The sequence below is a fragment of the Oryctolagus cuniculus genome, chromosome 8 (genome assembly GCF_964237555.1).
Source record: "Oryctolagus cuniculus chromosome 8, mOryCun1.1, whole genome shotgun sequence".
Taxonomy (NCBI): domain Eukaryota; kingdom Metazoa; phylum Chordata; class Mammalia; order Lagomorpha; family Leporidae; genus Oryctolagus; species Oryctolagus cuniculus.
The window spans coordinates 62,520,076-62,540,653 of NC_091439.1; the positions used below are offsets into that span (position 1 = coordinate 62,520,076).

General features: G+C 41.6%; 1 protein-coding gene across 1 annotated transcript in view; it reads left to right on the forward strand.

The window, feature by feature from the left end:
- MANBA (mannosidase beta) overlaps nucleotides 1–20,578 on the forward strand; it is a 131,171-nt gene that overhangs the window by 83,939 nt on the left and 26,654 nt on the right. Inside the window, exons 10-13 of the mRNA XM_051819549.2 lie at nucleotides 1,228–1,314; nucleotides 7,053–7,220; nucleotides 12,707–12,925; nucleotides 17,037–17,201. Of these exons, the coding sequence (XP_051675509.2) occupies nucleotides 1,228–1,314; nucleotides 7,053–7,220; nucleotides 12,707–12,925; nucleotides 17,037–17,201 (639 nt within the window). The remainder of the gene's footprint in view (nucleotides 1–1,227; nucleotides 1,315–7,052; nucleotides 7,221–12,706; nucleotides 12,926–17,036; nucleotides 17,202–20,578) is intronic.

Sequence of the window (20,578 nt, forward strand, 5' to 3'; positions counted from 1 at the left end):
ACTTCTCAGATGCTCCCAACATCTGGTGATGGACTAAGTCCAGGTCAGGAGCTGGGAACTCAGTCTGGGTCTCCCGTGTGGTTGGTAGAGACCCAAGTACTTAAGACACCACCTGGTACCTCCCAGGCACAAATTAGCGGGAAGCTGGGTGCAGGAGTGGAGCTGAGACTTGAACCCAGGCACCCCAATATGGAATGTGGGCATCCCAAGTGGCATTTTAATCATTGCACCAAGTACCCATCATCTGTTTCTTTTGAATTCTCCTTTCTTCCTTTACCTTCGTTTACTTTAAAAAACATCTTATTATTGTACATATATGAAAGGCAAAGAGACAGAGAAAGCTCCCATTTACTGATTCACCCTCCAAATACCCACATCACTGGGGCTGGGCCAGGCTGAAATCAGGAGCCAAGAATTCAGTTCTGGTCTCCTATCTGGGTGGCAGGGACCCAGCTGCTTGAGTCATGACCTGCTGCCTCCCAGGGTTGCACATTAGCAGGAAACTGGAACTGGGTATGGAGCAGGGACTTGGACCCAAGCACTTCAATCTGGGATGCGTGTGTCCAAGTGGATCTTTAACTGCTGCCCAGCCGCTGTGCAGGTGGCATCTTAACTCCAATACCAGATGCCTGTCTCCTTCCATTCCTTTCTACCTAACACTATATCTTCTTCTTTTTCAAAGATTTGTTTGTTTATTTGAATGTCAGAATTATGGAGAGAGGGAGGAAGGGAGAGAGAGATACATATATCTTCGGTCTGCCGGTTAACTCCCCAAATGGCTTCAACAGACAGGGCTGGGCCAGGCCAAAGCCAGGAGCTTCATCTGGGTCTCCCACATGGATGCAGGGGCCCAAGCACTTGGGCCATCTTCTGCTGCTTTCCCAAGCACATTATCCGGGAGCTGGATTGGAAGTGGAGCAGCCAGGACATGAACCGTGCCCATATAGGATGCTGGTGTTGCAGGTGGAAGGTTAACCCTCTATGCCACAGTGCCAGCCCCCATTGTCTCTTCTAAGGCACTGCATCTTCTATGCAGTCTGGAAAGGCTAGAGTTCTGTGAGTGCCTGTCCTCCATGTCCTTATGCATAGCGTTGCTCATATGATCACACTCTGAGATAACTTGATTTTTCGTTTGTGGGAAAAATAGTCACCAGTGTTCAGATTGAAGACATCCTTTCTGTGCAATGAAATTTATGAAGTGCTTTGTTGTCTGATTTGATCCCATAGATATGGCAGGATTTCATGTTTGCCTGCGCCCTCTATCCAACCGACCAGGGCTTCCTGGACTCCGTGAGAGCAGAAGTTGCCTACCAGGTATGTTATTGAAATACCAAGAAGAAGGAAAATGTGTTCCTTGCAGTTTTGCCATTTGTTAAATCTCTCCTCAATTTTTTTTGCTCCCTAATAAATGAAAATTGCACAGTCTACCTGACTGTACCCAGTGTCACAGCTTTTTGTCACTTATTTGTTGATGACGCCCAGATTTATAACTTCTTGGCTGAATTCTTCATTCTTGTATCCAACTGCCTACTGGTGCCTCTGCTGGGAGGCTCAGTAGGACTTTACAAACACACCGTGTCCAAAGCACGTCAGCCCTCGCCTGTCTTGCTTCTCTTGCAGTTATCCTCACCTCAGCAAATGGCTGCACCACTCTGGAATGCTCAAGACAAATATTAAAAGTGATATTTTTAAAGATTTTCTTTATTTATTTGAAAGACAGAGTTAGAGAGAGGCAGAGAAAGAGGCAGAGAGAGAGAGAGGGAGGAATGGAGAGAGGGAGGGAAGGAGGGAGGGAGAGGGGTCTTCCATCGCTGGTTCATTCCCCAGATGGCCACAATGGCTGGAGCTGTGCTGATCTAAAGGCAGGAGCCAGGAGCTTCTTCTAGGTCTCCCACATGGGTGCAGGGGCCCAAGGACATAGGCCATTTTGTACTGCTTTCCCAGGCCATAGCAGAGAGCTGGATCAGAAGTGGAGCAGCTGTGACTTGAACCAGCACCCATATGGGATACTAGCACTGCAGGCAGTGGCCTTACTCAGTACACCACAGTGTCAGCCCCTGAAAGTGATTCTTGTTGCCTTGTTTCCTTCTGCATTCCACAGCTACACACACACACACACACACACACACACACACAGTTTATTTATAGATATATAACTGCAACAAAGTTTTTATATGGCCTCTGTCCAGTGAAAAGGCCTGGAAATGATGGCTAGCTTAGAAGTGTTGCGTATCCCTTATATGGAAATCATCTTTCAAATTAAAAGAAAGGTTTCTTAGAGCAATGTCTGATTCCATGTCTAGGATAGGAAATAGATGACTCTGGAAGATCCTTCTAGTATTATTTTCATTTAAATTTTTTTTCCTGGGAGGGGAGTGAATTTTTTAAGTTAATATGAAGAGAACAGATTTCATGTATTTCAAAGATATACTTTTTTTAAAGATTTATTTTATTTATTTGAAATACAGAGTTACAGAGAGAGGTAGAGACAAAGAGAGAGGTCTTCCATCCTCTGGTTCACTCCCCAGATGGCCACAATGGCTGGAGCTGTGCTGATCCAAAGCCAGGAGCCAGGAGCCAGGAGCCAGGAGCTTCTTCTGGGTCTCCCACATGGGTGCAGGGGCCCAAGGACCTGGACCATCTTCTACTGCTTTCCCAGGCCATAGCAGAGAGCTGGATTGGAAGTGGAGCAGCCAGGACTCAAACTGGCACCCATATGGGATGCTAGCACTGCAGGCAGCAGCTTAATGCACTATGCCACAGTGCCGGCCCCTCTATTTACTTTATAATCATAGATTTAATGTTTTAAATATAGTATTTAACAAGTAAAAAGTAGAAAGACCACTGTTCCACAGGAATATAAGCAAGGGCTATAAACAATCAAATCCTAAGATGTCAGTTTCACTCTTTACATTCAGATTTTCTATTGTACTGTATATGCATATTAAGAGAAAACATACGATATCTGTCTTTTTGGTCTGCCTTATTTCTCTAAGCATAATGGTATGTAGTTGCATCCATTTTGTAGCAAAAGACAGGATTTCATTCTTTTTATGGCTGAGTAGTAGTCCATCATGTATATATACAACATTTTTTAACTCCATCACCATTATGGAATACATTATAGAGATTCCTCAGAAATCTGAAAATAGATCTACCATATGACCCAGCCATCCCACTCCTGGGAATTTACCCAAAGGAAATGAGATCAGCATATGAAGGAGTTGTCTGTACCCCCATGTTGATAGTGGATCCTTTAATTTGAAATGGTGAGGGTGCTTACCTATAAATGGTAATAGTGCTTATTTATAAAACCACCAACTGATAGTTTCAGCCATGTGCTGAGCACATTTATTTTTGTAACAAACTCTGCTCAGAGGAACAAGAGAAACTTGCTTGGAAGCACAGGTTGCTTATAGTACCTCTCCCTCGATCATAAGCATGGGTTTCTGTGTAGAATCAGAGTGGCATTCTTGACAGTATCAGATAATTCTAAAGGATGAGTTATTTCAAAATACAGCCAAAAGGACTTTGAGGGGACTCTGACCCAACCAATGTGGGACCGTTTGTCATTCAACACGGATATGAATGTCCATGCATTGAAATCCATCTAGCGTGTCAAAATTCAGAGTTCATAATACTGTGTCTGCAGATGTAAAAAGGGCATTCAAAATTCCTGAAAGTGCTTACTAAGAAGAAAAATACATGGATTAAAAAATGTGTTAAGAAAATTATTCTCCTTTTTAAAAAACAATTTATTTATTTGAAAGGCAGAGTCGGAGGGAGGGAGTGGGGGAGGAGAGAGAGGAGATCTTGCATTTGCTGTTCATTCCTTACATGACTGTAACATCCAGGGCTAGGCCAGGCTGAAGCCAGGAGCCCAGGAGCTTCATCCAGGTCTCCCACGTGGGTAGAGGGGCCCAAACATTTGGGCATCTTCTGCTTTTTCAGGCACATCAGCTGGGAGCTGGATTGGAAGTGGAGCAGTTAGGGCGTGAAGTGGTGCCTGTGTGGGATGCTGGTGTCACAGTTAGCAGCTTAACCCACTATGCAACAACACCAGCCTTTCTTGTCTTTTTTTTTTTTTTAATGATTTATTTATTTGAAAGGTTAGGTGGGGGGTGGGGAGAGAGAGAGAAAGAGATCGATTGATCTTCTATCCACTGGTTCACTTCCAAATGCCCACAACAACCAGGGCCAGGCTGAATTAAAGCCAGGAACCTGAAACTCCATCCAGGTCTCCCACATGGGTGGCAGGGCCATCATGTGCTGCCTCCCAAGTGCAGTAGCAAGAAGCTGGCTGAGAAGTGGAGGAGTCAGCACTCAAACCATGCATTCTAATAGAGGATGCGGGCAACTTAGCCTGCTGCACTACGTTGCCAACCTTATCTTTTAGTTTTCTTTTCCGTGAACTTTTAAGAGTATTCTCCTATTTTTTTTTTTGAAAACCTATAAAGAAATGCAAATAAGTGAATCTGTAACACTCAAGAAGAGGCTGTGATTAAGTGGAAACACAAAGAAGGCCTGTGGGGGTGTCTGGTAAACTTCTCTCTCTTGAGTTGGGGGTGTTACAAGTATGACTGCCTTTTAATAATTCACCATGTCATAATTTGGTTTCTGCATCTGTTTTGCCTTGAAGGTTTAAAAAGTGCATAGTTGGCCGGCGCCGCGGCTCACTGGGCTAATCCTCCGCCTTGCGGCGCCGGTACACCGGGTTCTAGTCCCGGTCGGGGCACCAGATTCTGTCCCGGTTGCCCCTCTTCCAGGCCAGCTCTCTGCTGTGGCCAGGGAGTGCAGTGGAGGATGGGCCAAGTGCCTGGGCCCTGCACCCCATGGGAGACTAGGATAAGTACCTGGCTTCTGCCATCGGATCAGCGTGGTACGCCAGCTGTGGCGGCCATTGGAGGGTGAACCAATGGCAAAAGGAAGACCTTTCTCTCTGTCTCTCTCTCTCACTGTCCACTCTGCCTGTCAAAAAAAAAAAAAATTAAAAAAAAGTGCATAGTGACACCTCCCTTGCTAAAAGCCATCCAGAGGCGGCTTCTTGTCCTCAGGATGAAGTTAGAGATCATCATGGAGCGGTTCTGTCCTGGCCGGGGTCTCCAGCCATCCCAGGCCCCATCTCCCTTTGCTCTCTGTGTACCGGAACACCTTCCCTGTCAGCCTCCCTTGGGGCACTGCCTCACTCATTCGTTCTCTGGGAAAAATCTCCATCTACCAGTCTAGGTCAGGTCATCCCTTCCTTTGTCCGAGTGACACACAGCATACTTCCAGTTGCTTGTTCAGTGTTCTGTCACCCTTGCAAGATTGTCATCTCCCTGAAGTCTAAGACTTGTTTCCTTCTGTGTTCCTATTCCATGGCTGCATTCTTCACTGGGTGGATAGATTGGATAAATAACTTAAAATATTAATTATGGTTACACAGGTTGTAGGCTTATCAGTTTTATTTTCTTTTGTATAAATAGAACATCTGTGTACTGTCAGTTCTTTTCTGTATTTTATGCAGAGTTTGTTAAAATTTCAAAGTAAATCCTACTGTAAAATTATAAGTTAGCTTGAAGCATCCCTAAGCTTTTTCCTCTTCAGAACTGTTTGTACTTCCATCATCACCATAATATACCAGTCACTTTTGGTAGCGGCCCTCACTCTCCTGGCCAAGAACAGAAGGGAAAAAAGGAAATACTGTTGTGAAGTTGGTTTAGAGAAACAAAAGACTTGAATTTTAGAAAGGAAACATGTGTCCTTACTACAGCCTTAAAGCCCCTCTACTTCATGTGTCTGAGTTTCTTCGCTTCTTGAATGGAGACCTCAGAACACCAGTGGGCTCCATCGCTGGGACTGGCTGTTACAGTGAAAGAGGAGCTATATACTCCAGCAAAGCAGCGTTGCCAGCACATGTTCCAAGGGAATTGCTCTTGACTGTTGACTCCTGCTGTCCTCCTCAAACATTTCATGACCCTACTCTACCAGGGCCTGCGTCCCGGTGTTAGAAGAAAGGAACAGGTGTGAACCACCCAAGATACAGCAGAACTGGATCCTTTGCCCTTACACAGGACTAGCCTGGGTGAGCCCAGTCTCTGCAGGGCTCATGTCTCAAGGTTGGCAGTGTTTTCATACTCATTCTCTGACCTCCTCCTTTCTATATAGGTATCCTTAGTTGATTTTTCAGGACGTGACATTGATAGTTATTTCAGGAGCCACATTCTCTATCATCCGAGTCTGTTTTCCACATGTTTTTACTTCTAGAGTACCTTCAGGATTCACTCGCTTTGCAACACCTTCTCTAGTTCTCTTTCTAGTTTTTGTTCTCAGTGGAGACTGGTGTAGTAGTCTCCATCCTCTTAGTGGCTGTGCCTCATTTGTTTCTTCACAAAGGACTTCAACTTGCTCCTTTTTTTTTTAAAAAAAAGGATTTATTTATTTATTTGAAAGGCACAGTCAGAGAAAGGAAGAGACACAAAGAGAAAGATCATCCATCTGCTGGTTCACTCCCCAAATGGCGCTAATGGGTGGACCTTCTTCCAGGTCTGTTGGGTGCGTGCAGGGGCCCAAGTACTTGGACCATCCTCTGCTGCTTTCCCAGGTGCATTAGCTGGATTGGACGTGGAGAAGCCAGGACTTGAACCAGCACCCATATGGGATGCCGACATTGCAGGCAGTGGCTTTACCCACCATGCCACAATGCTGGCCCTTTCAACTTGCGCTTGAGAATGAATCCTTGTAATGTGGCATCTCCTGCCTTTTGCATTTATAGGAATCCTTTTCTGGCAATTCAGGTAATGATGACTTTGATTTCTTTTTTTTTAATATATAATTTTTTATATAGGTGAGAAAAGGAACGTCATCTTCTCCGTATTTAGGAAATTTGTGCTTAGATAAAAAGAACCTCAGAGTTTTCTTAAATGATATTTCCAAAGTTAGTAATTTTCTAATGAATTTTCTGGCATATAAGAATTTATGGGCAGAAATGCAATGTCTATCAGTAACTGTAGCTGTCAGGATTTTTTTATGTTAAGTATTTGAAAATTATTTTATGTTTTCTCAAATGTCAGGTCAGGAGACTGAAATTTCATCCCTCCATCATCATCTGGAGTGGCAATAATGAAAATGAAGCAGCGCTGATGATGAACTGGTATTCAATAAAACCCAGTGACCTGAAAACCTACATGAATGACTATGTGACTCTGTATGTGAAAAACATGAGAGAAGTCATCTTCTCAGTAAGTAATGACTTTCAATGCAGTACAATTTAAGAATGTGTTTTTAAAATTAGTAACTTTGAATTGAGATATATATATATATATATATATATATATATATATATATATATTTGAAAGGCAGACCTACAGAGAGGCAGAGGCAGAGAGAGAGGTCTTCAATCCGATGGTTCACTTCCCATATGGCCACAATGGCTGGAGCTGAGCCAATCCGAAGCCAAGAGCCAGGAGCTTCTTCCTGATCTCCCACGCAGGTGCAGGGGCCCAAGGACTTGGGCCATTTTCTACTGCTTTCCCAGGCCATAGCAAAGAGCTGGATCAGAAGTGGAGCAGCTGGGACTTGAACTTGTGCCCATATGGGATGCCAACACTGCAGGCAGTGGCCTTACCTACTACACCACAGTGATGGCCACAATATAGTATATTTTACACTCCTTTTTAGGGCAGTATTCAACAATATGTTTTTTGAAACATTTATTGATTGATTTGAAAGGCAGAGTGGGGAGAGGGAGGGAGAGAAAAAGGGGGAGGGAGGGAGATATATTATATTATATTAATATATAATTTACATAATATATTTACATATTATATATAATATATTTATATATTATATATTTATATATATTTATATATATAAATATATAATATTTATATATAATATATATGTACATATAAATATGTATTATATAAAACATATATAATATAAAATATATATTATCTATATAAAGAGAGAGATATCTTCCATCTGGTGGTCCACTCTCCAAATGGCCACAACAGAACAGCCAGGGCTGGGCCAGCTGAAGTCAGGAGCCGGAAACTCCATCCAGGTCTCTCACATGGGTGGCAGGGTTCCAAGTGCCCAGTTCATCCTCTGCTGCCTTCTCAGGCACATTAGCAGGAAGCTGGATTGGAAGTGTAGGAGTAAGAATCCAATACTGGGACTCCAATAATCACCACAAGTGGTGGCTTAATCTGCTGGGCCAAAAAAGGCCACCATGTGGAGAATTTTCTATATACAAAGTGTGGTGTATGAGCTCTAAGTAATATTTGTAGAAAACTTATTTTTAATATTTTAACTCACAATATTGGTACTATGTTTTCTTTTATATGTGATAAGAAATGGATTCAATTAGCTGAGAATTTTCATTACATCTCACAGTGATTCAGCCAACTTCCTGGCTGGGTCACTCACTATCTATATAATCTTGGCACGTGACTTTCTGTTCTCCTGTCTATAAAACTGGGTTAATAAATAGGGACTAAGTGTTAGGAGTTGCTAGGTGGATCCAGTGAGATGATGTATGGAAGTACAGACTGTGGCCTTTAAGGCTGGCCATCATTCTTATTCTTGTTAGTTTCATTTAACAGAGCTCTGCAGTTATGTGCACTTTTTCATCTCTAATTTCAAAAAATTAGGTTGTCTGTGGCACCTTATCTATTCCCCAAAAGAGAAACTTGATGCCTTTCTCACAAGGGACCTAATTACCTTAACATGAATTTTTTTTTTTTTTTTTGGGAGCAGTAGTTAGTTTGCAAATTTCTTTGAAGATGGACACTATAAATGCTATCTAATCATTATTCTATCAAAGCATAGTGCATCTAAGGGAAAGCAACATAAAGCGATCCATCTCCATACTAAATAATGATTAGTTTCCTATTGTACTTCATGTTCTTATCTGATGGGATCTCTTAGTTCAAATAAACATATAAGGAGATGACTAGAGGAGATTGTCCGTGAGATATGCAGCAACAAAAAACAGGCCTCAAGGATAAGTGACTGATAAATGGAAGGAGACTGTAATGCAACATCCAGGGAGGGTGTCTTAGGCAGAGACTTGTTAGTGATCTTTTAGTAATGACTAATACTTATAGATGGTGCATCTTAGCGAGTTCTATAAAAATAGAGGGAAATAGATAGACTTTGATCAATTGGATGTCAAAGCCGTTACAACAGAATTTTTTTTTGAAATGTGAAATTACCTGCAATCTCATATTTTGAAATGTTTTTAAGTTTAGCAACCTTCTATTGAGTACTTTTTGCCGGGAGCAAGCCTCACTCCTGATGCTGTGGGGAGACTTTTGTCCTTGGGGAACTTTCTGTCTGCTGTCAGAAGGAAGTGTGGAAAAATGACCACTTCTACAGGGCAGAATGAGAGAAGTGCTCCAAAAAATGTAGTTCCAAAATGTTGGGAATTATGTGGAAAAACCACTAATTTTAACCAGAAGAATCTGAGAAGGTTTTCAAGGACAAGGTGGCATCAAACCAAGCCTTAATGGTAGGGCAGAATTTTGAGGAAAGCATTGTCCAGTAGGTGTTTTAGACCCTGACAGCCATGTGTGTAAAGGTGAAAAGGTGTGAGAGTGTGCAGTGTGCCTAGGGAGCAGCAAGCAGAGCCCAGGGCCTGAATGCAAAGGTCCTGCTGGATTGGAGAAGGAGAGACAAAGATAGAAAAGACTTTTAGAAACAAATTGTGGAATGACTTTGCATCATGTATGTTGATGGACTTTATTGAGGAGTCAGTGGGAACTAGTGGGCCTTTAGGGAGGGGAAGAACGTCATCTGTCCCATGTTCCTGGAAGATACCTTTACTAGCAAAGTATTAGGGAGATGAGTGATTCTAGGTAAAGAAACCAGTTATAATGACTAAGCTAATTCCAAGGTCTTGAGAATGTATTATATGCCAGGTATTAATACATAAAGTATAGCTATGTTAATTAATATTATATAAAAATGTGTCAATTATAAAGGTGCTTTATCAAACTTACTTGTTTAATTTTTAGAACTACCCTGAAATGTAGGTAATGTCATCTTTGCTTTAGAGATGACAACCCTGGGGGTTTAGAGAAGTTAAAGTCATAGAGTTCATAGGTGGTAGTGTGCAGTGGTGTGGGACTGGAAATGTGATGGAAAACAGTATTTGAGTGTAGAGGTGGCACTATTCAGAGTGGTTGGTTGGGGGAGGCAGGAGAAGAGGGACCAACTGAAGATGAGTTCTACTTAGGTACCTGTAGTCAAGATAGGAATCGCAGTTAAGTAAGTTTAGAAGTTAACAGGCATTCTGCTTTGAAGAGTTGGATTTGTGGTGCTGAAAGGGCAACACAGGTAGAAGCATGGAGCCGGTTATGGGTATGTGAGTGTGGCGGTGAATGCAAGGCCAAGCCTGACACATGGGCTGGGAGTGATCAGAAGCTCAGTGGGAGGGGAAGCCTTGAGAGAGGGTATGGAACAAAGACAGCTGCCGAGGGAGCAGTGTCCCTCTGAGCATGGAGAGGGAACCTGGGCAAGGAAGACTGAGAACGGTTGGTGGAAACTGGAATGCAGAGGAGTAGTGAATGGACGCCGGGGTGGAAAGAGCTTCAGACACACTAGGGGTAATTGTGGTCATTTATGCACAACAGAGAGGGAACGGGTGAGCAGTGAAAGAACTTGGTAAGCACAAGTCCATGGACAGCTTGTGAAAAAAGCTTACAGAGAGTAGAATGATCAGAAATAGAATGTCTGGAACGGAGCAATGAGTGGGTGATAAGGGAATGTGCTGGACTTCAAGGGATCAAGGGAACTTTTTATAAGGCTGAGGGAGTCCTGAGGTAAGGGAAAAGGGCAGGGGAAAGAGAGGCTTTTAAAACCAGTTCAGAGTAACTTCTGCGTATAGTAGCAAGGCAAAGTAGGAAAATGACAGGAAGACACAGGAAGGTTGGCAAAAAAGGAATGGAGTAAGGATTTTGTTTTTCTATGGTAGGAGAGAAAGAATGGGAGAATATGGATGCATATAACAAGACACAGTGAGATCTAATGGGAAAAGTTGAGAAAAATTATTTTCTGAAGATGTATTTGTTATAGAACCTTACAGGCCTTCTACAGTTTTATCCCCCCAAAAGGGTCCCATATCACACTTACAGCTACTCGTTCAGCATCCAGGTTCACCACTAGCTTGCAGTCTACTCTTTAAAAGGTCATTCTCCATGTCTGCTCCCTCTGAACCTCCAAGACACAGAAGGAACTGCAGCCTGGCACGTAGCAAGTGCTCAAAGGATATTTGGTACATGAATATTTGACGAATTCATCGATACGCATTCTCCTCTTTCTCATTTCTCTTTGTGGTGCTGAAAAGTGCTTGAGACACAGTAATCGTTTGACATAGACACAATAAATGACCTCCTCAGTGAAATATGAAGTGAGCTCATGTTTCGAGATGATAACAATTACAACATATTTGAGTTCTGCCTGTGTGCTGGGCACCATGTTAAGAACAAATAATCCACGATAAGCTTCTACTTCTTACTCACTGGTGTTGGAATATAGCAACTCCATTTTTGGAGATACGAGTTCTTCCCTTGTTCTAGCTGCGCCATCCCCTAGGTCCTTACCTGCAAGTGGAGGAAGAAGATGAGAACGAGGCACATGACCCCACAGATTTGTTGAGGGCTAGGAAGCTGCTTCCTAGGCTTGACTCTGTGTTATGGAAATGGGGGTGGATGGGAATGGTGGCAGACACTTCTACCCATAAGACTACTGAGACTTGGACCTGTCCAAAAATAATAAGGTTTTGATCTGAGAGTTTAATTCAGGTTCATCTGGCTCAGTAGCTTCTGTTCTTAACTCGGGGTTCTTAAGTGGAGGTGATTTTGTCCCTAGAGAACGTCTGTCAATGTCTGCATGCACTGTGGGGTGGGAGGCATCATGTGGGTTGAGGCTAGGGATGCTGCTGCTAATAGCCTATAATGCACAAGGCCCTCCCGCAACCCCCTCCACACACACACACACACACACACACACACACACACACAGAAAAGGAACCAGTTCAAAATGTTAACAGTGCCAAAGCTGCAAACTGCACTAGGTGCTACACTACCTATGATGGATGAGCACGGAGGTAAAATGTGATCCAGACCTTAGGAACAGCTGCTGTGAGGAGCGAGCTAAGTGTTAATTAGGAAAGGATATAAAGGATTTGTGAAGAGCGGAGTAGTGCTGGTGGCTGCTGAAAGGGGAACAAAGCAAATGATCACAGTAATGTTCTAGTTTTTTTTTTTTAAGATTAATTTATTTATTTGAAAGTCAGAGTTGCATAGAGAAGGAGAGGCAGAGAGAGAGAGAGACAGACAGTGTCTTCCATCTGCTGGTTCACTCCCCAGTTGGTCACTATGGCCGGAGCTGCGCCAATCTGATGCAAAGCCAGGAGCTTCCTCTGGTTCTCCCACACAGGTGCAGGAGCCCAGGGTCTTGGACCATCTTCTACTGCTTTCCCAGGCCATAGCAGAGAATTGCATTGGAAGAGGAGCAACCAGGTCTTGGACCAGCACCCATAGGGGATGCTAGCACTGCAGGTGGCAGCTTTACCTGCTACGCCACAACACTGGCCCCGACAGTAATATTCTATCAGCTACTTAGCTGTACTAGGACTTGATGGTATTTTTAAAGAAGTAAACAATTTGCATTTTACTGGGTGAGAATATTATCTCTTAACTCCTTTTATTTCTGAACACAGGGAGACAAGAGTCGTCCATATATTATATCCAGTCCTACAAATGGGGCCAAAACCATCGCAGAAGGTTGGATTTCTGACAACCCGTACAGCAAGCATTTTGGTGACGTACATTTTTATGACTACAGCAGTGACTGCTGGGATTGGAAAATTTTCCCAAAAGCTCGATTTGTATCTGAATATGGATATCAGTCCTGGCCTTCCTTCAGCACCTTAGAAAAGGTAAGCCGGCTTGGACTGGCCAGTGATTCAGAATGGTAGACTAAGGGCATGCGTTGTTTCCGAATAAGGCTTCCCAAAGCCAAATGGAATCTGCTTCTTATTGAAATGAAAGTTTGGGAAGAAGATGGAGAAGGAGAGCTTTTTTTTCTTTAATCTTTGAAGAGCTAAGCTCTTATAATCATCATTTTGGGGATTATAACTTTTCTATATTGCTTTTAATTATGTTTTTTTCAGGAGTATTTAAAAGTTATATGAGAGCCAGGGGTTGCTTAAACCTGACATTATTGCACATGAAAATAACATTACTAGCTATTTTCTGAATATCCTATAGCAGCTGTTATCATTTACAGATATTTAGAACTGGATATTTCACTACAGTATGAAAGCTGAATGTGAAAGGTAAATCTTTGTCAAATGTTATCTTTTTCTTTTTTCTCCCCTCTCCTTCTATTTCTCCTCCTCCTTTCTTTCTCGTGTTGGTACTTTGACTTTCTGTATGGATTTTTACTGTCTATGTTTGTAAAGCTTCAGTTTAATTGTGTGTTCTTGGCTGGCGCCATGGCTCACTTGGCTAATCCTCTGCCTGCGGCGCCGGTACCCTGGGGTTCTAGTCCTGGTTGGGGCACCGGATTCTGTCCTGGTTACTCCTCTTCCAGGCCAGCTCTCTGCTATGGCCCGGGAGTGCAGTGGAGGATGGCCCAGGTGCTTGGGCCCTGCACCCGCATGGGAGACCAGGAGGAGGCACCCAGCTTCTGGCTTCGGATCAGCACAGTGCGCAGGCCGTGGCGGCCATTGCGGGGGTGAACCAACGGAAAGAAGACCTTTCTCTCTGTCTCTCTCTCACTGTCTATAACTCTACCTGTCAAAAAAAAAAAAAAAAAGTTGTGTGTTCTTTTTTGCAACAGCTTTATTGAGATCTATGTCACAATACTGTGCACGCATAGAATGTGTACAATTCAGTGGACTTCAGCATGTTCGCAGGCTTGTTCAACCATCACCACCATGTAATCTCAGAACATTTCCATCATTCAAACCCTACGCAGCGCCAGTCTTCTTTCTGTGTCAGTAGATTTGCCTATCCTGCACATTCCTTACGACTGGACCAAACAATGTGGTGTCTTTCGAGACAGGCTTCATTGACTTAGCTTAATCTTCTCAAGGTTCATCCATGTTGTACCATGTATTAGTATGTCATACATTTTTACTGCTGAATAATATTCTGTGGTATGTGTATATTACAATTTGTTTTTCCACTTATCAACTGATAGGTATTGTGTTATCCCTACTTTTTGTCTATTATAAATAAAACTTATGAACATTTGTGTACATATTTTTATGTGGACATGTTTTCAGTTCTGGATATGAGCTAGGAGTGGAATTTCTGGGTCATGTGTTAACTCTGTTTAATATTCTGAGGAGCTGTCAAATGGATGCACAGTTTTAGATTCCTGCTATCAATGTATGAAGGTGACAATTTCTTCTTCTTGCCAGCACTTGATGTTTTCCTTTTTTTTTTTTTTGACATTTCCCTGGAATCTTGCATTTACAGGAAATTTGACTTTACTTCATGTCTAATCATGTTGAACATATTTTCATATGCTTACTGTCCATTTATTTTACTTTGAGAAATGTCTATTCAAATTATCTGGCCATTTTTTACAACTATTTGTCTTTTATTATTGAATTATAAGAGCTTTTCATATATTCTAAATGCAAATATTTTACAAATATTTCTTCCAATTAGAGGGTTGCAATTTTACTCAGTTTATGGCATCATTTAGAGCACATTAAAGGTTTCTGATGAAGTCCTGCTTATCAATCTCCTCTTATCTTTTGTGTTTTGTGTTGTTATCTAAGAAATAATTGCCCAACCTCACATGACAAATTTATTCCTGTTTTGTCTTGTAACAATTTTATAGTTTTAGTTCTTGCATTTTAGTCTATGCTCCATTTTGTGTTATTTTTTATGTACAGTGTAAGATCAGAGTAAATTTCATTCCTGTGCATGTAGATTGTCAGTTTTTCCAACATTGTTTCATTGAAAACACTGTTCTTTCCGAACACTTAATTTCTTTAAAACACTGAATTCTCTTGCCTCTGAAAATCAATTAACTATAAAAGCTAGGTTTTACTTCTGAATTCTCAATTCTGTTCCAGTGGCACATTTTGTCATTGTACACTTTCTTGATTACTGTAGCTCTGTAGTAAGTTTAGAAATCTGGAATAATCTTCTTTTCAAGATTATTTTAACTATTTTGGTGTCTTGCATTTCTAAATAAGTTTTAGTATCAGCTTCGTAATTTCTGCAAAAAAAAGTCAGCTAGTATTTGTATTTTAAGGATATTATATATTCTATTTTTTTCTATTTAAGATTTTATTTATTTATTTGAGATGTAGAGTTACAGACAGTGAGAGGTAGAGACAGAGAGAAAGATCTTCCTTCCGCTGGTTCACTCCCCAAATGGCTGCAATGGCCAGAGCTAAACCAATTCGAAGCCAGGAGCCAGGAGCCTCTTCCCGGTTTTCCCACGTGGGTGCAGGGGCCCAAGGACTTGGGCCATCCTCTACCACTTTCCCAGGCCATAGCAAGAGCTGGATTGGAAGAGGAGCAACCGGGACTAGAACCGGCACCCATATGGGATGCCAGCGCTGTATGTAGGCAGAGGATTAACTTACTGTGCCACAGCGCTGGCCCAAATATTATGTCTTCTGACCAAAGAGCATGGGGATGTCTGTTTTAATTTCTTTAAAAATTGATTTATGTATTTGAAAGACAGAGCAACACACACACACACACACACACACAGGGCAGAGGGGAGGAGGAGACAGAGAGAGGTCTTTCATCCACTGGTTCATCCCCTAAATGGCTGCAATGGCTGTTGCTAGGCCAAGCTGAAATCAAGAACAAGGAACTTCATCCTGGTCTCCCCTGTGAGCGGCAGGGGCCCAAGTCCATGGGCTGCCATTGTGCTTTCCCAGCAGGGAGGTAGATCAGAGGCAGAACAGCCAGGGCTGGAGCTGGCATCCATAGGAGATGCTGGTGTCACAAGCGGTGACTTAACCCACTGCGCCACAGTACTGTTTCGCTGTTTAATTTCTTTTGATCCTGTTTTGTGGTTTTCAGTGTACAAGTATTACACTTCATTGGTTAACTTGGTCCCAAGTGTTGTTATTTTTGTTGTTACAGTAAATGGAATTATTTTCTTAATTTCATTTTTAGATGGTTCAGAGCTAACATATGAAGATATGATTGGTTTTATATATTGAACTTGTATCTTATAAAGAGTCTGAACAAATTTATTAACTGTAATAGTGCTTTTTGTGGATTCCTTAGGGTTGTCTCAGATGGAATGACACATTATATATATAAAGTAGAGATAGTTTATTTCCTCTTTTCCAATTTGGATGCCTTTTATTTCATTTTCTTGCTTATTGTCCTGGTTAGGACTTTTGTGTGACGTACAAAAGAAGTGATGGAAACAGAAATCCTAGAATTTTTCTTATGGGGAATCCCTTCAGTCTTTTGCCATTTAGTCTGATATTAACAGTAAGTTTTTTTTAAAGATTTATTTATTTATTTATTTGAAAGTCAGAGTTACACACAGAGAGAATGAGAGCCAGAGAGAGAGAGAGGTCTTCCATCTGCTGGTTCACTCCCCAATTGGCCGCTAGAGCTGGAGCTGCACTGATCTGAAGCCAGGAGCCAGGAGCTTCTTCAGGGTCTCCCATGTGGGTACAGGGGCCCAAAGACCTGGGCCATCTTCTACTGCTTTCCCAGGCCATAGCAGAGAACTTGATTGGAAGTGGAGCAGCCAAGACTTGAACCAGCACCCATTTGGGATGCCTGCGCTGCAGGTGGCAACTTTACCTGCTGTGCCACAGCACCAGGCCCCACTTTCTAGCTTTAAATAAAGGATGATGGAGTTGCCAAATCCTGGTTTTATGATTTGACATTCACCAGTAACGATGATGGCCAAAACATTTACGAAGTTACAGCCAAAGAACAAACTCTGAGCTCTTTTCTGAAGCACTTTCCCGGCTTCTCAGGACAAAAAGAAAAGTAATTTTATTGCTAACTTTCCAATTTGTTACTCTTATTCCTATTCAAAAGGTCTCGTCTAAAGAGGACTGGTCTTACAGTAGCAAATTTTCACATCATCGACAACATCATATGAATGGTAACTCCGAAATGCTTCTTCAGGCCACATATCATTTCAGCCTCCCTAAAAACACAGATCCAGTACGGAAATTTAAAGATACCATCTACCTTACTCAGGTATGTCGATTTCATTCTGTTGTTGAACAGGTTCCTGCAGTTAACATAAGAGATCATGTGGATTTTGTAGGCCTTACTTGATGAAAGAATTCAAGTTTTTATTCTAATGAAAGAATTTTTCTTTGCAACCCATATGTGATGACACATTAAACTGAGTGAATTCTTTTTTTAAAAAAGATTTATTTATTTTTCCAACTTTTATTTAATAAATATAAATTTCCAAAGTACAATTTTTGGATCATAGAGGCTTTTTCCCCCATAACCTCCCTCCCACCCACAACCATCCCATCTCCCACTCCCTCTCCCATCCCATTCTTCATCAAGATTCATTTTCAATTATCTTTATATACAGAAGATCGACTTAGTATATACTAAGTGAAGATTTCAACAGACTGCACCCACAGACACACAAAATATAGAGCACTGTTTGAGTAGTAGTTTTACCGTTAATTTGCATAGTACAACACATTAAGGACAGAGGTCCTACCTGGGAAGCAGGTGTACAGTGACTCCTGTTGTTGATTTAACAATTGACACTCTTATTTGTGATGTCAGTAATCACTCGAGGCTCTTGTCATGAGCTGCCAAGGCTATGGAAACCCCCTGAATTCACAAACTTCAATCTCATTTAGACAAAGCCATAGTCAAAGAGGAAGTTCTCTCTTCCCTTCAGAGAAAGGTACCTCCTTCTTTGATGGCCCATGCTTTCTGCTGGGATCTCATTCACAGAGATCTTTCATTCAGGTGTTTTTCTTTTTTTGTTGCCACAGTGTCTTGGCTTTCCATGCCTGAGAAACTCTCATGGGCTTTTTAGCCAGGTCTGAATGCTGTTTAGGACATCTGCCATTCCATGAGTCTGCTGCATATCACGCTTCCCATGTTGGATCCTTCTCTTTTTTAATTCTATCAGATAGTATTAGCAGACACTACTCTTGTTTATGTGATCCCTTTGACACTTAATCCTGTTATGATCAATTATGAACTTAAACTGATCACTTTGCCTAGTGAGATGGCATTGGTACATGCCACCCTGATGGGATTGAATTGGAATCCCCTGACACATTTCTAGCTCTGCCATTCAGGGTAAGTCCCAGTGAGCATGTGCCAAACTGTACATCTCCTCCCTCTCTTAATCCCACTCTTATATTTAACAGGGATCACTTTTCAGTTAAATTTAAACGCCTAAGAATAATTGTGTGTTAATTAAATAATTCAACCAGTGGTATTAAGTAGAACAAAAAATACTAAAAGGGATAAAGTATTAAGTTGTTCCTCGACAGTCAGGACAAGGGCTGATCAAGTCATTGTTTCTCATAGTGTCAATTTGACTTCAACAGGTTTCCTTTTTGGTACTCGGTTAGTTGTCACTGATCAGGGAGAACATATGATATTTGACCCTTTGGGACGGGCTTATTTCTTATTTCACTCAGCATGATGTTTTCCAGATTCCTCCGTTTTATTGCAAATGACTGGATTTCATTTTTTTACTGCTGTATAGTATTCTATAGAGTACATATCCCGGAATTTCTTCTGTTGGTGGGCCTTTAGGTTGATTCCAGGACTTAGCTATTGTGAATTGAGCTGCAGTAAACACTGAGGTGCAGACAGCTCTTTTATTTGCCAATTTAATTTCCTTTGGGTAAATTCCAAGGAGTGGGATGGCTGGGTCATGTGGTAGAGCTATATTCAGGCTATTTATTTATTTTTAAAGCCAGAGTTACAGAGAGAGGTCTTCATCTGCTGGTTCACTCCCAAGATGTCCGCAATGGCCAGCGCTGGGCCAGGCTGAAGCCAAGAACCAGGAGCTTCATCTGGGTCTCCCACATGGGTGGCAGGGGTCCAAGTCCCTGGGCCATCTCCCAGTGCTTTCCCAGGAGCATTAGCAGGGAGCTGGATCAGACGTGAAGCATCAGGGACACTAACCTGGAAGACAGCCTTGATGGATCAGGTCTTGGGTTCCTGCCATGCAAGTGGAAGACCTGGACTGTATTCCTGGCTCCTGGTTCTGTCTCTGGCCCAGCCGTGGCTGTGGTAGGCATTTGAAGAGTGAACCACTAGGTGGAAATTTCCCTGTCTCTGTCTCTCAAATAAGTAAAAAAAAAATATTAATTTTTAAATGAACAGAAATATTGAATAAGCACTTCAGCAAACAAATGGACTTATGGTCAATAAATATGTGAAAATATTCTCAAGATGCAGTTAAAGCCATACCAAGATATCCCTACATACCCAGCAGATTAGCTGAAATGATTTATTGACAATACAAATTGTTGGTGAGGAGGGAGAACCTTTTAGATGTTGTTAGTAGAAGTATAAATTTAACAACTTTGGAAAATTTTATGGCAGTTTCTACCTAACCTAAATATTTACTTCCTTTTAAAAAAATTTGTTTAAGGAATACAGCTTCATGCATTTAATATATACAAATTTGGGAACATGGTTATTCTTCCTTCACTCCCTCCCTCCCACACATACTCTCACCTCTCTTCCTCCTCCCTCTTCCTTTCCCAATCTTATTTTTTTAGAGATCAGTTTTCAGTTAATTTTATACTCATAAAATTAACCCTACACTATGTAGAGAGTTCACCAAATAGTATGAAGAAAAAAGAGAAAGAGAACAAACGCACACATGCACACACACAATTGTTCCTTGACAGTCAGGGCAAGGGCTGTTCAAAATCATAGGATCTCAAGGTGTCAGTTTTGCTGCTATATATTACCTTTTAAAAGTACTCCATTAGTTACCACAGAGCAGAGAGACCATATGATATTTGTCTTTTTTGACTATTTCACTAAGAATAATGGTTTCCTATTGCATCCATTTTGTTGTAAATGACAAGATTTCATTTCTTTTTTTTTTTTTACACTGCTGTTGTAGTATTCCATAGTGTATATACACAGCATAATTTCTTTATCCAGTCATCAGTTGATGGACATCTGGGTTTATTCTGTATCTTAGCTAATGTAAATTGAGCTGAGATGAACATAGGTGTACAGGTCACTGTTTCATATGCTGATTTCATTTCCTTTGGACAAATTCCCAGGAGTGGGATGGCTGGGTCATATGATAATCTATATTCAGATTTCTGAGATGTCTGCATACTGTCTTCCATAGTGGCTGTACCAGTTTACATCCCCACCAACAGTAGATTAGGGTACCCTTTTCCCCACATCTTTACCAGCATTTGTTGTTTGTTGATTTCTTTATGAGAGACATTCTAATAGGGGTGAGGTAAAACTTCATTATGGTTTTGATTTGCATTTCCCTAATGGCTAGCAATCCTGAACATTTTTTCATGTGTCTATTGACCATTTGAATTTTCTCTCTTGAAAAACGTCTGTTCAGGTCCTTTGCCCATTTCTTGGCTAGGTTTTTT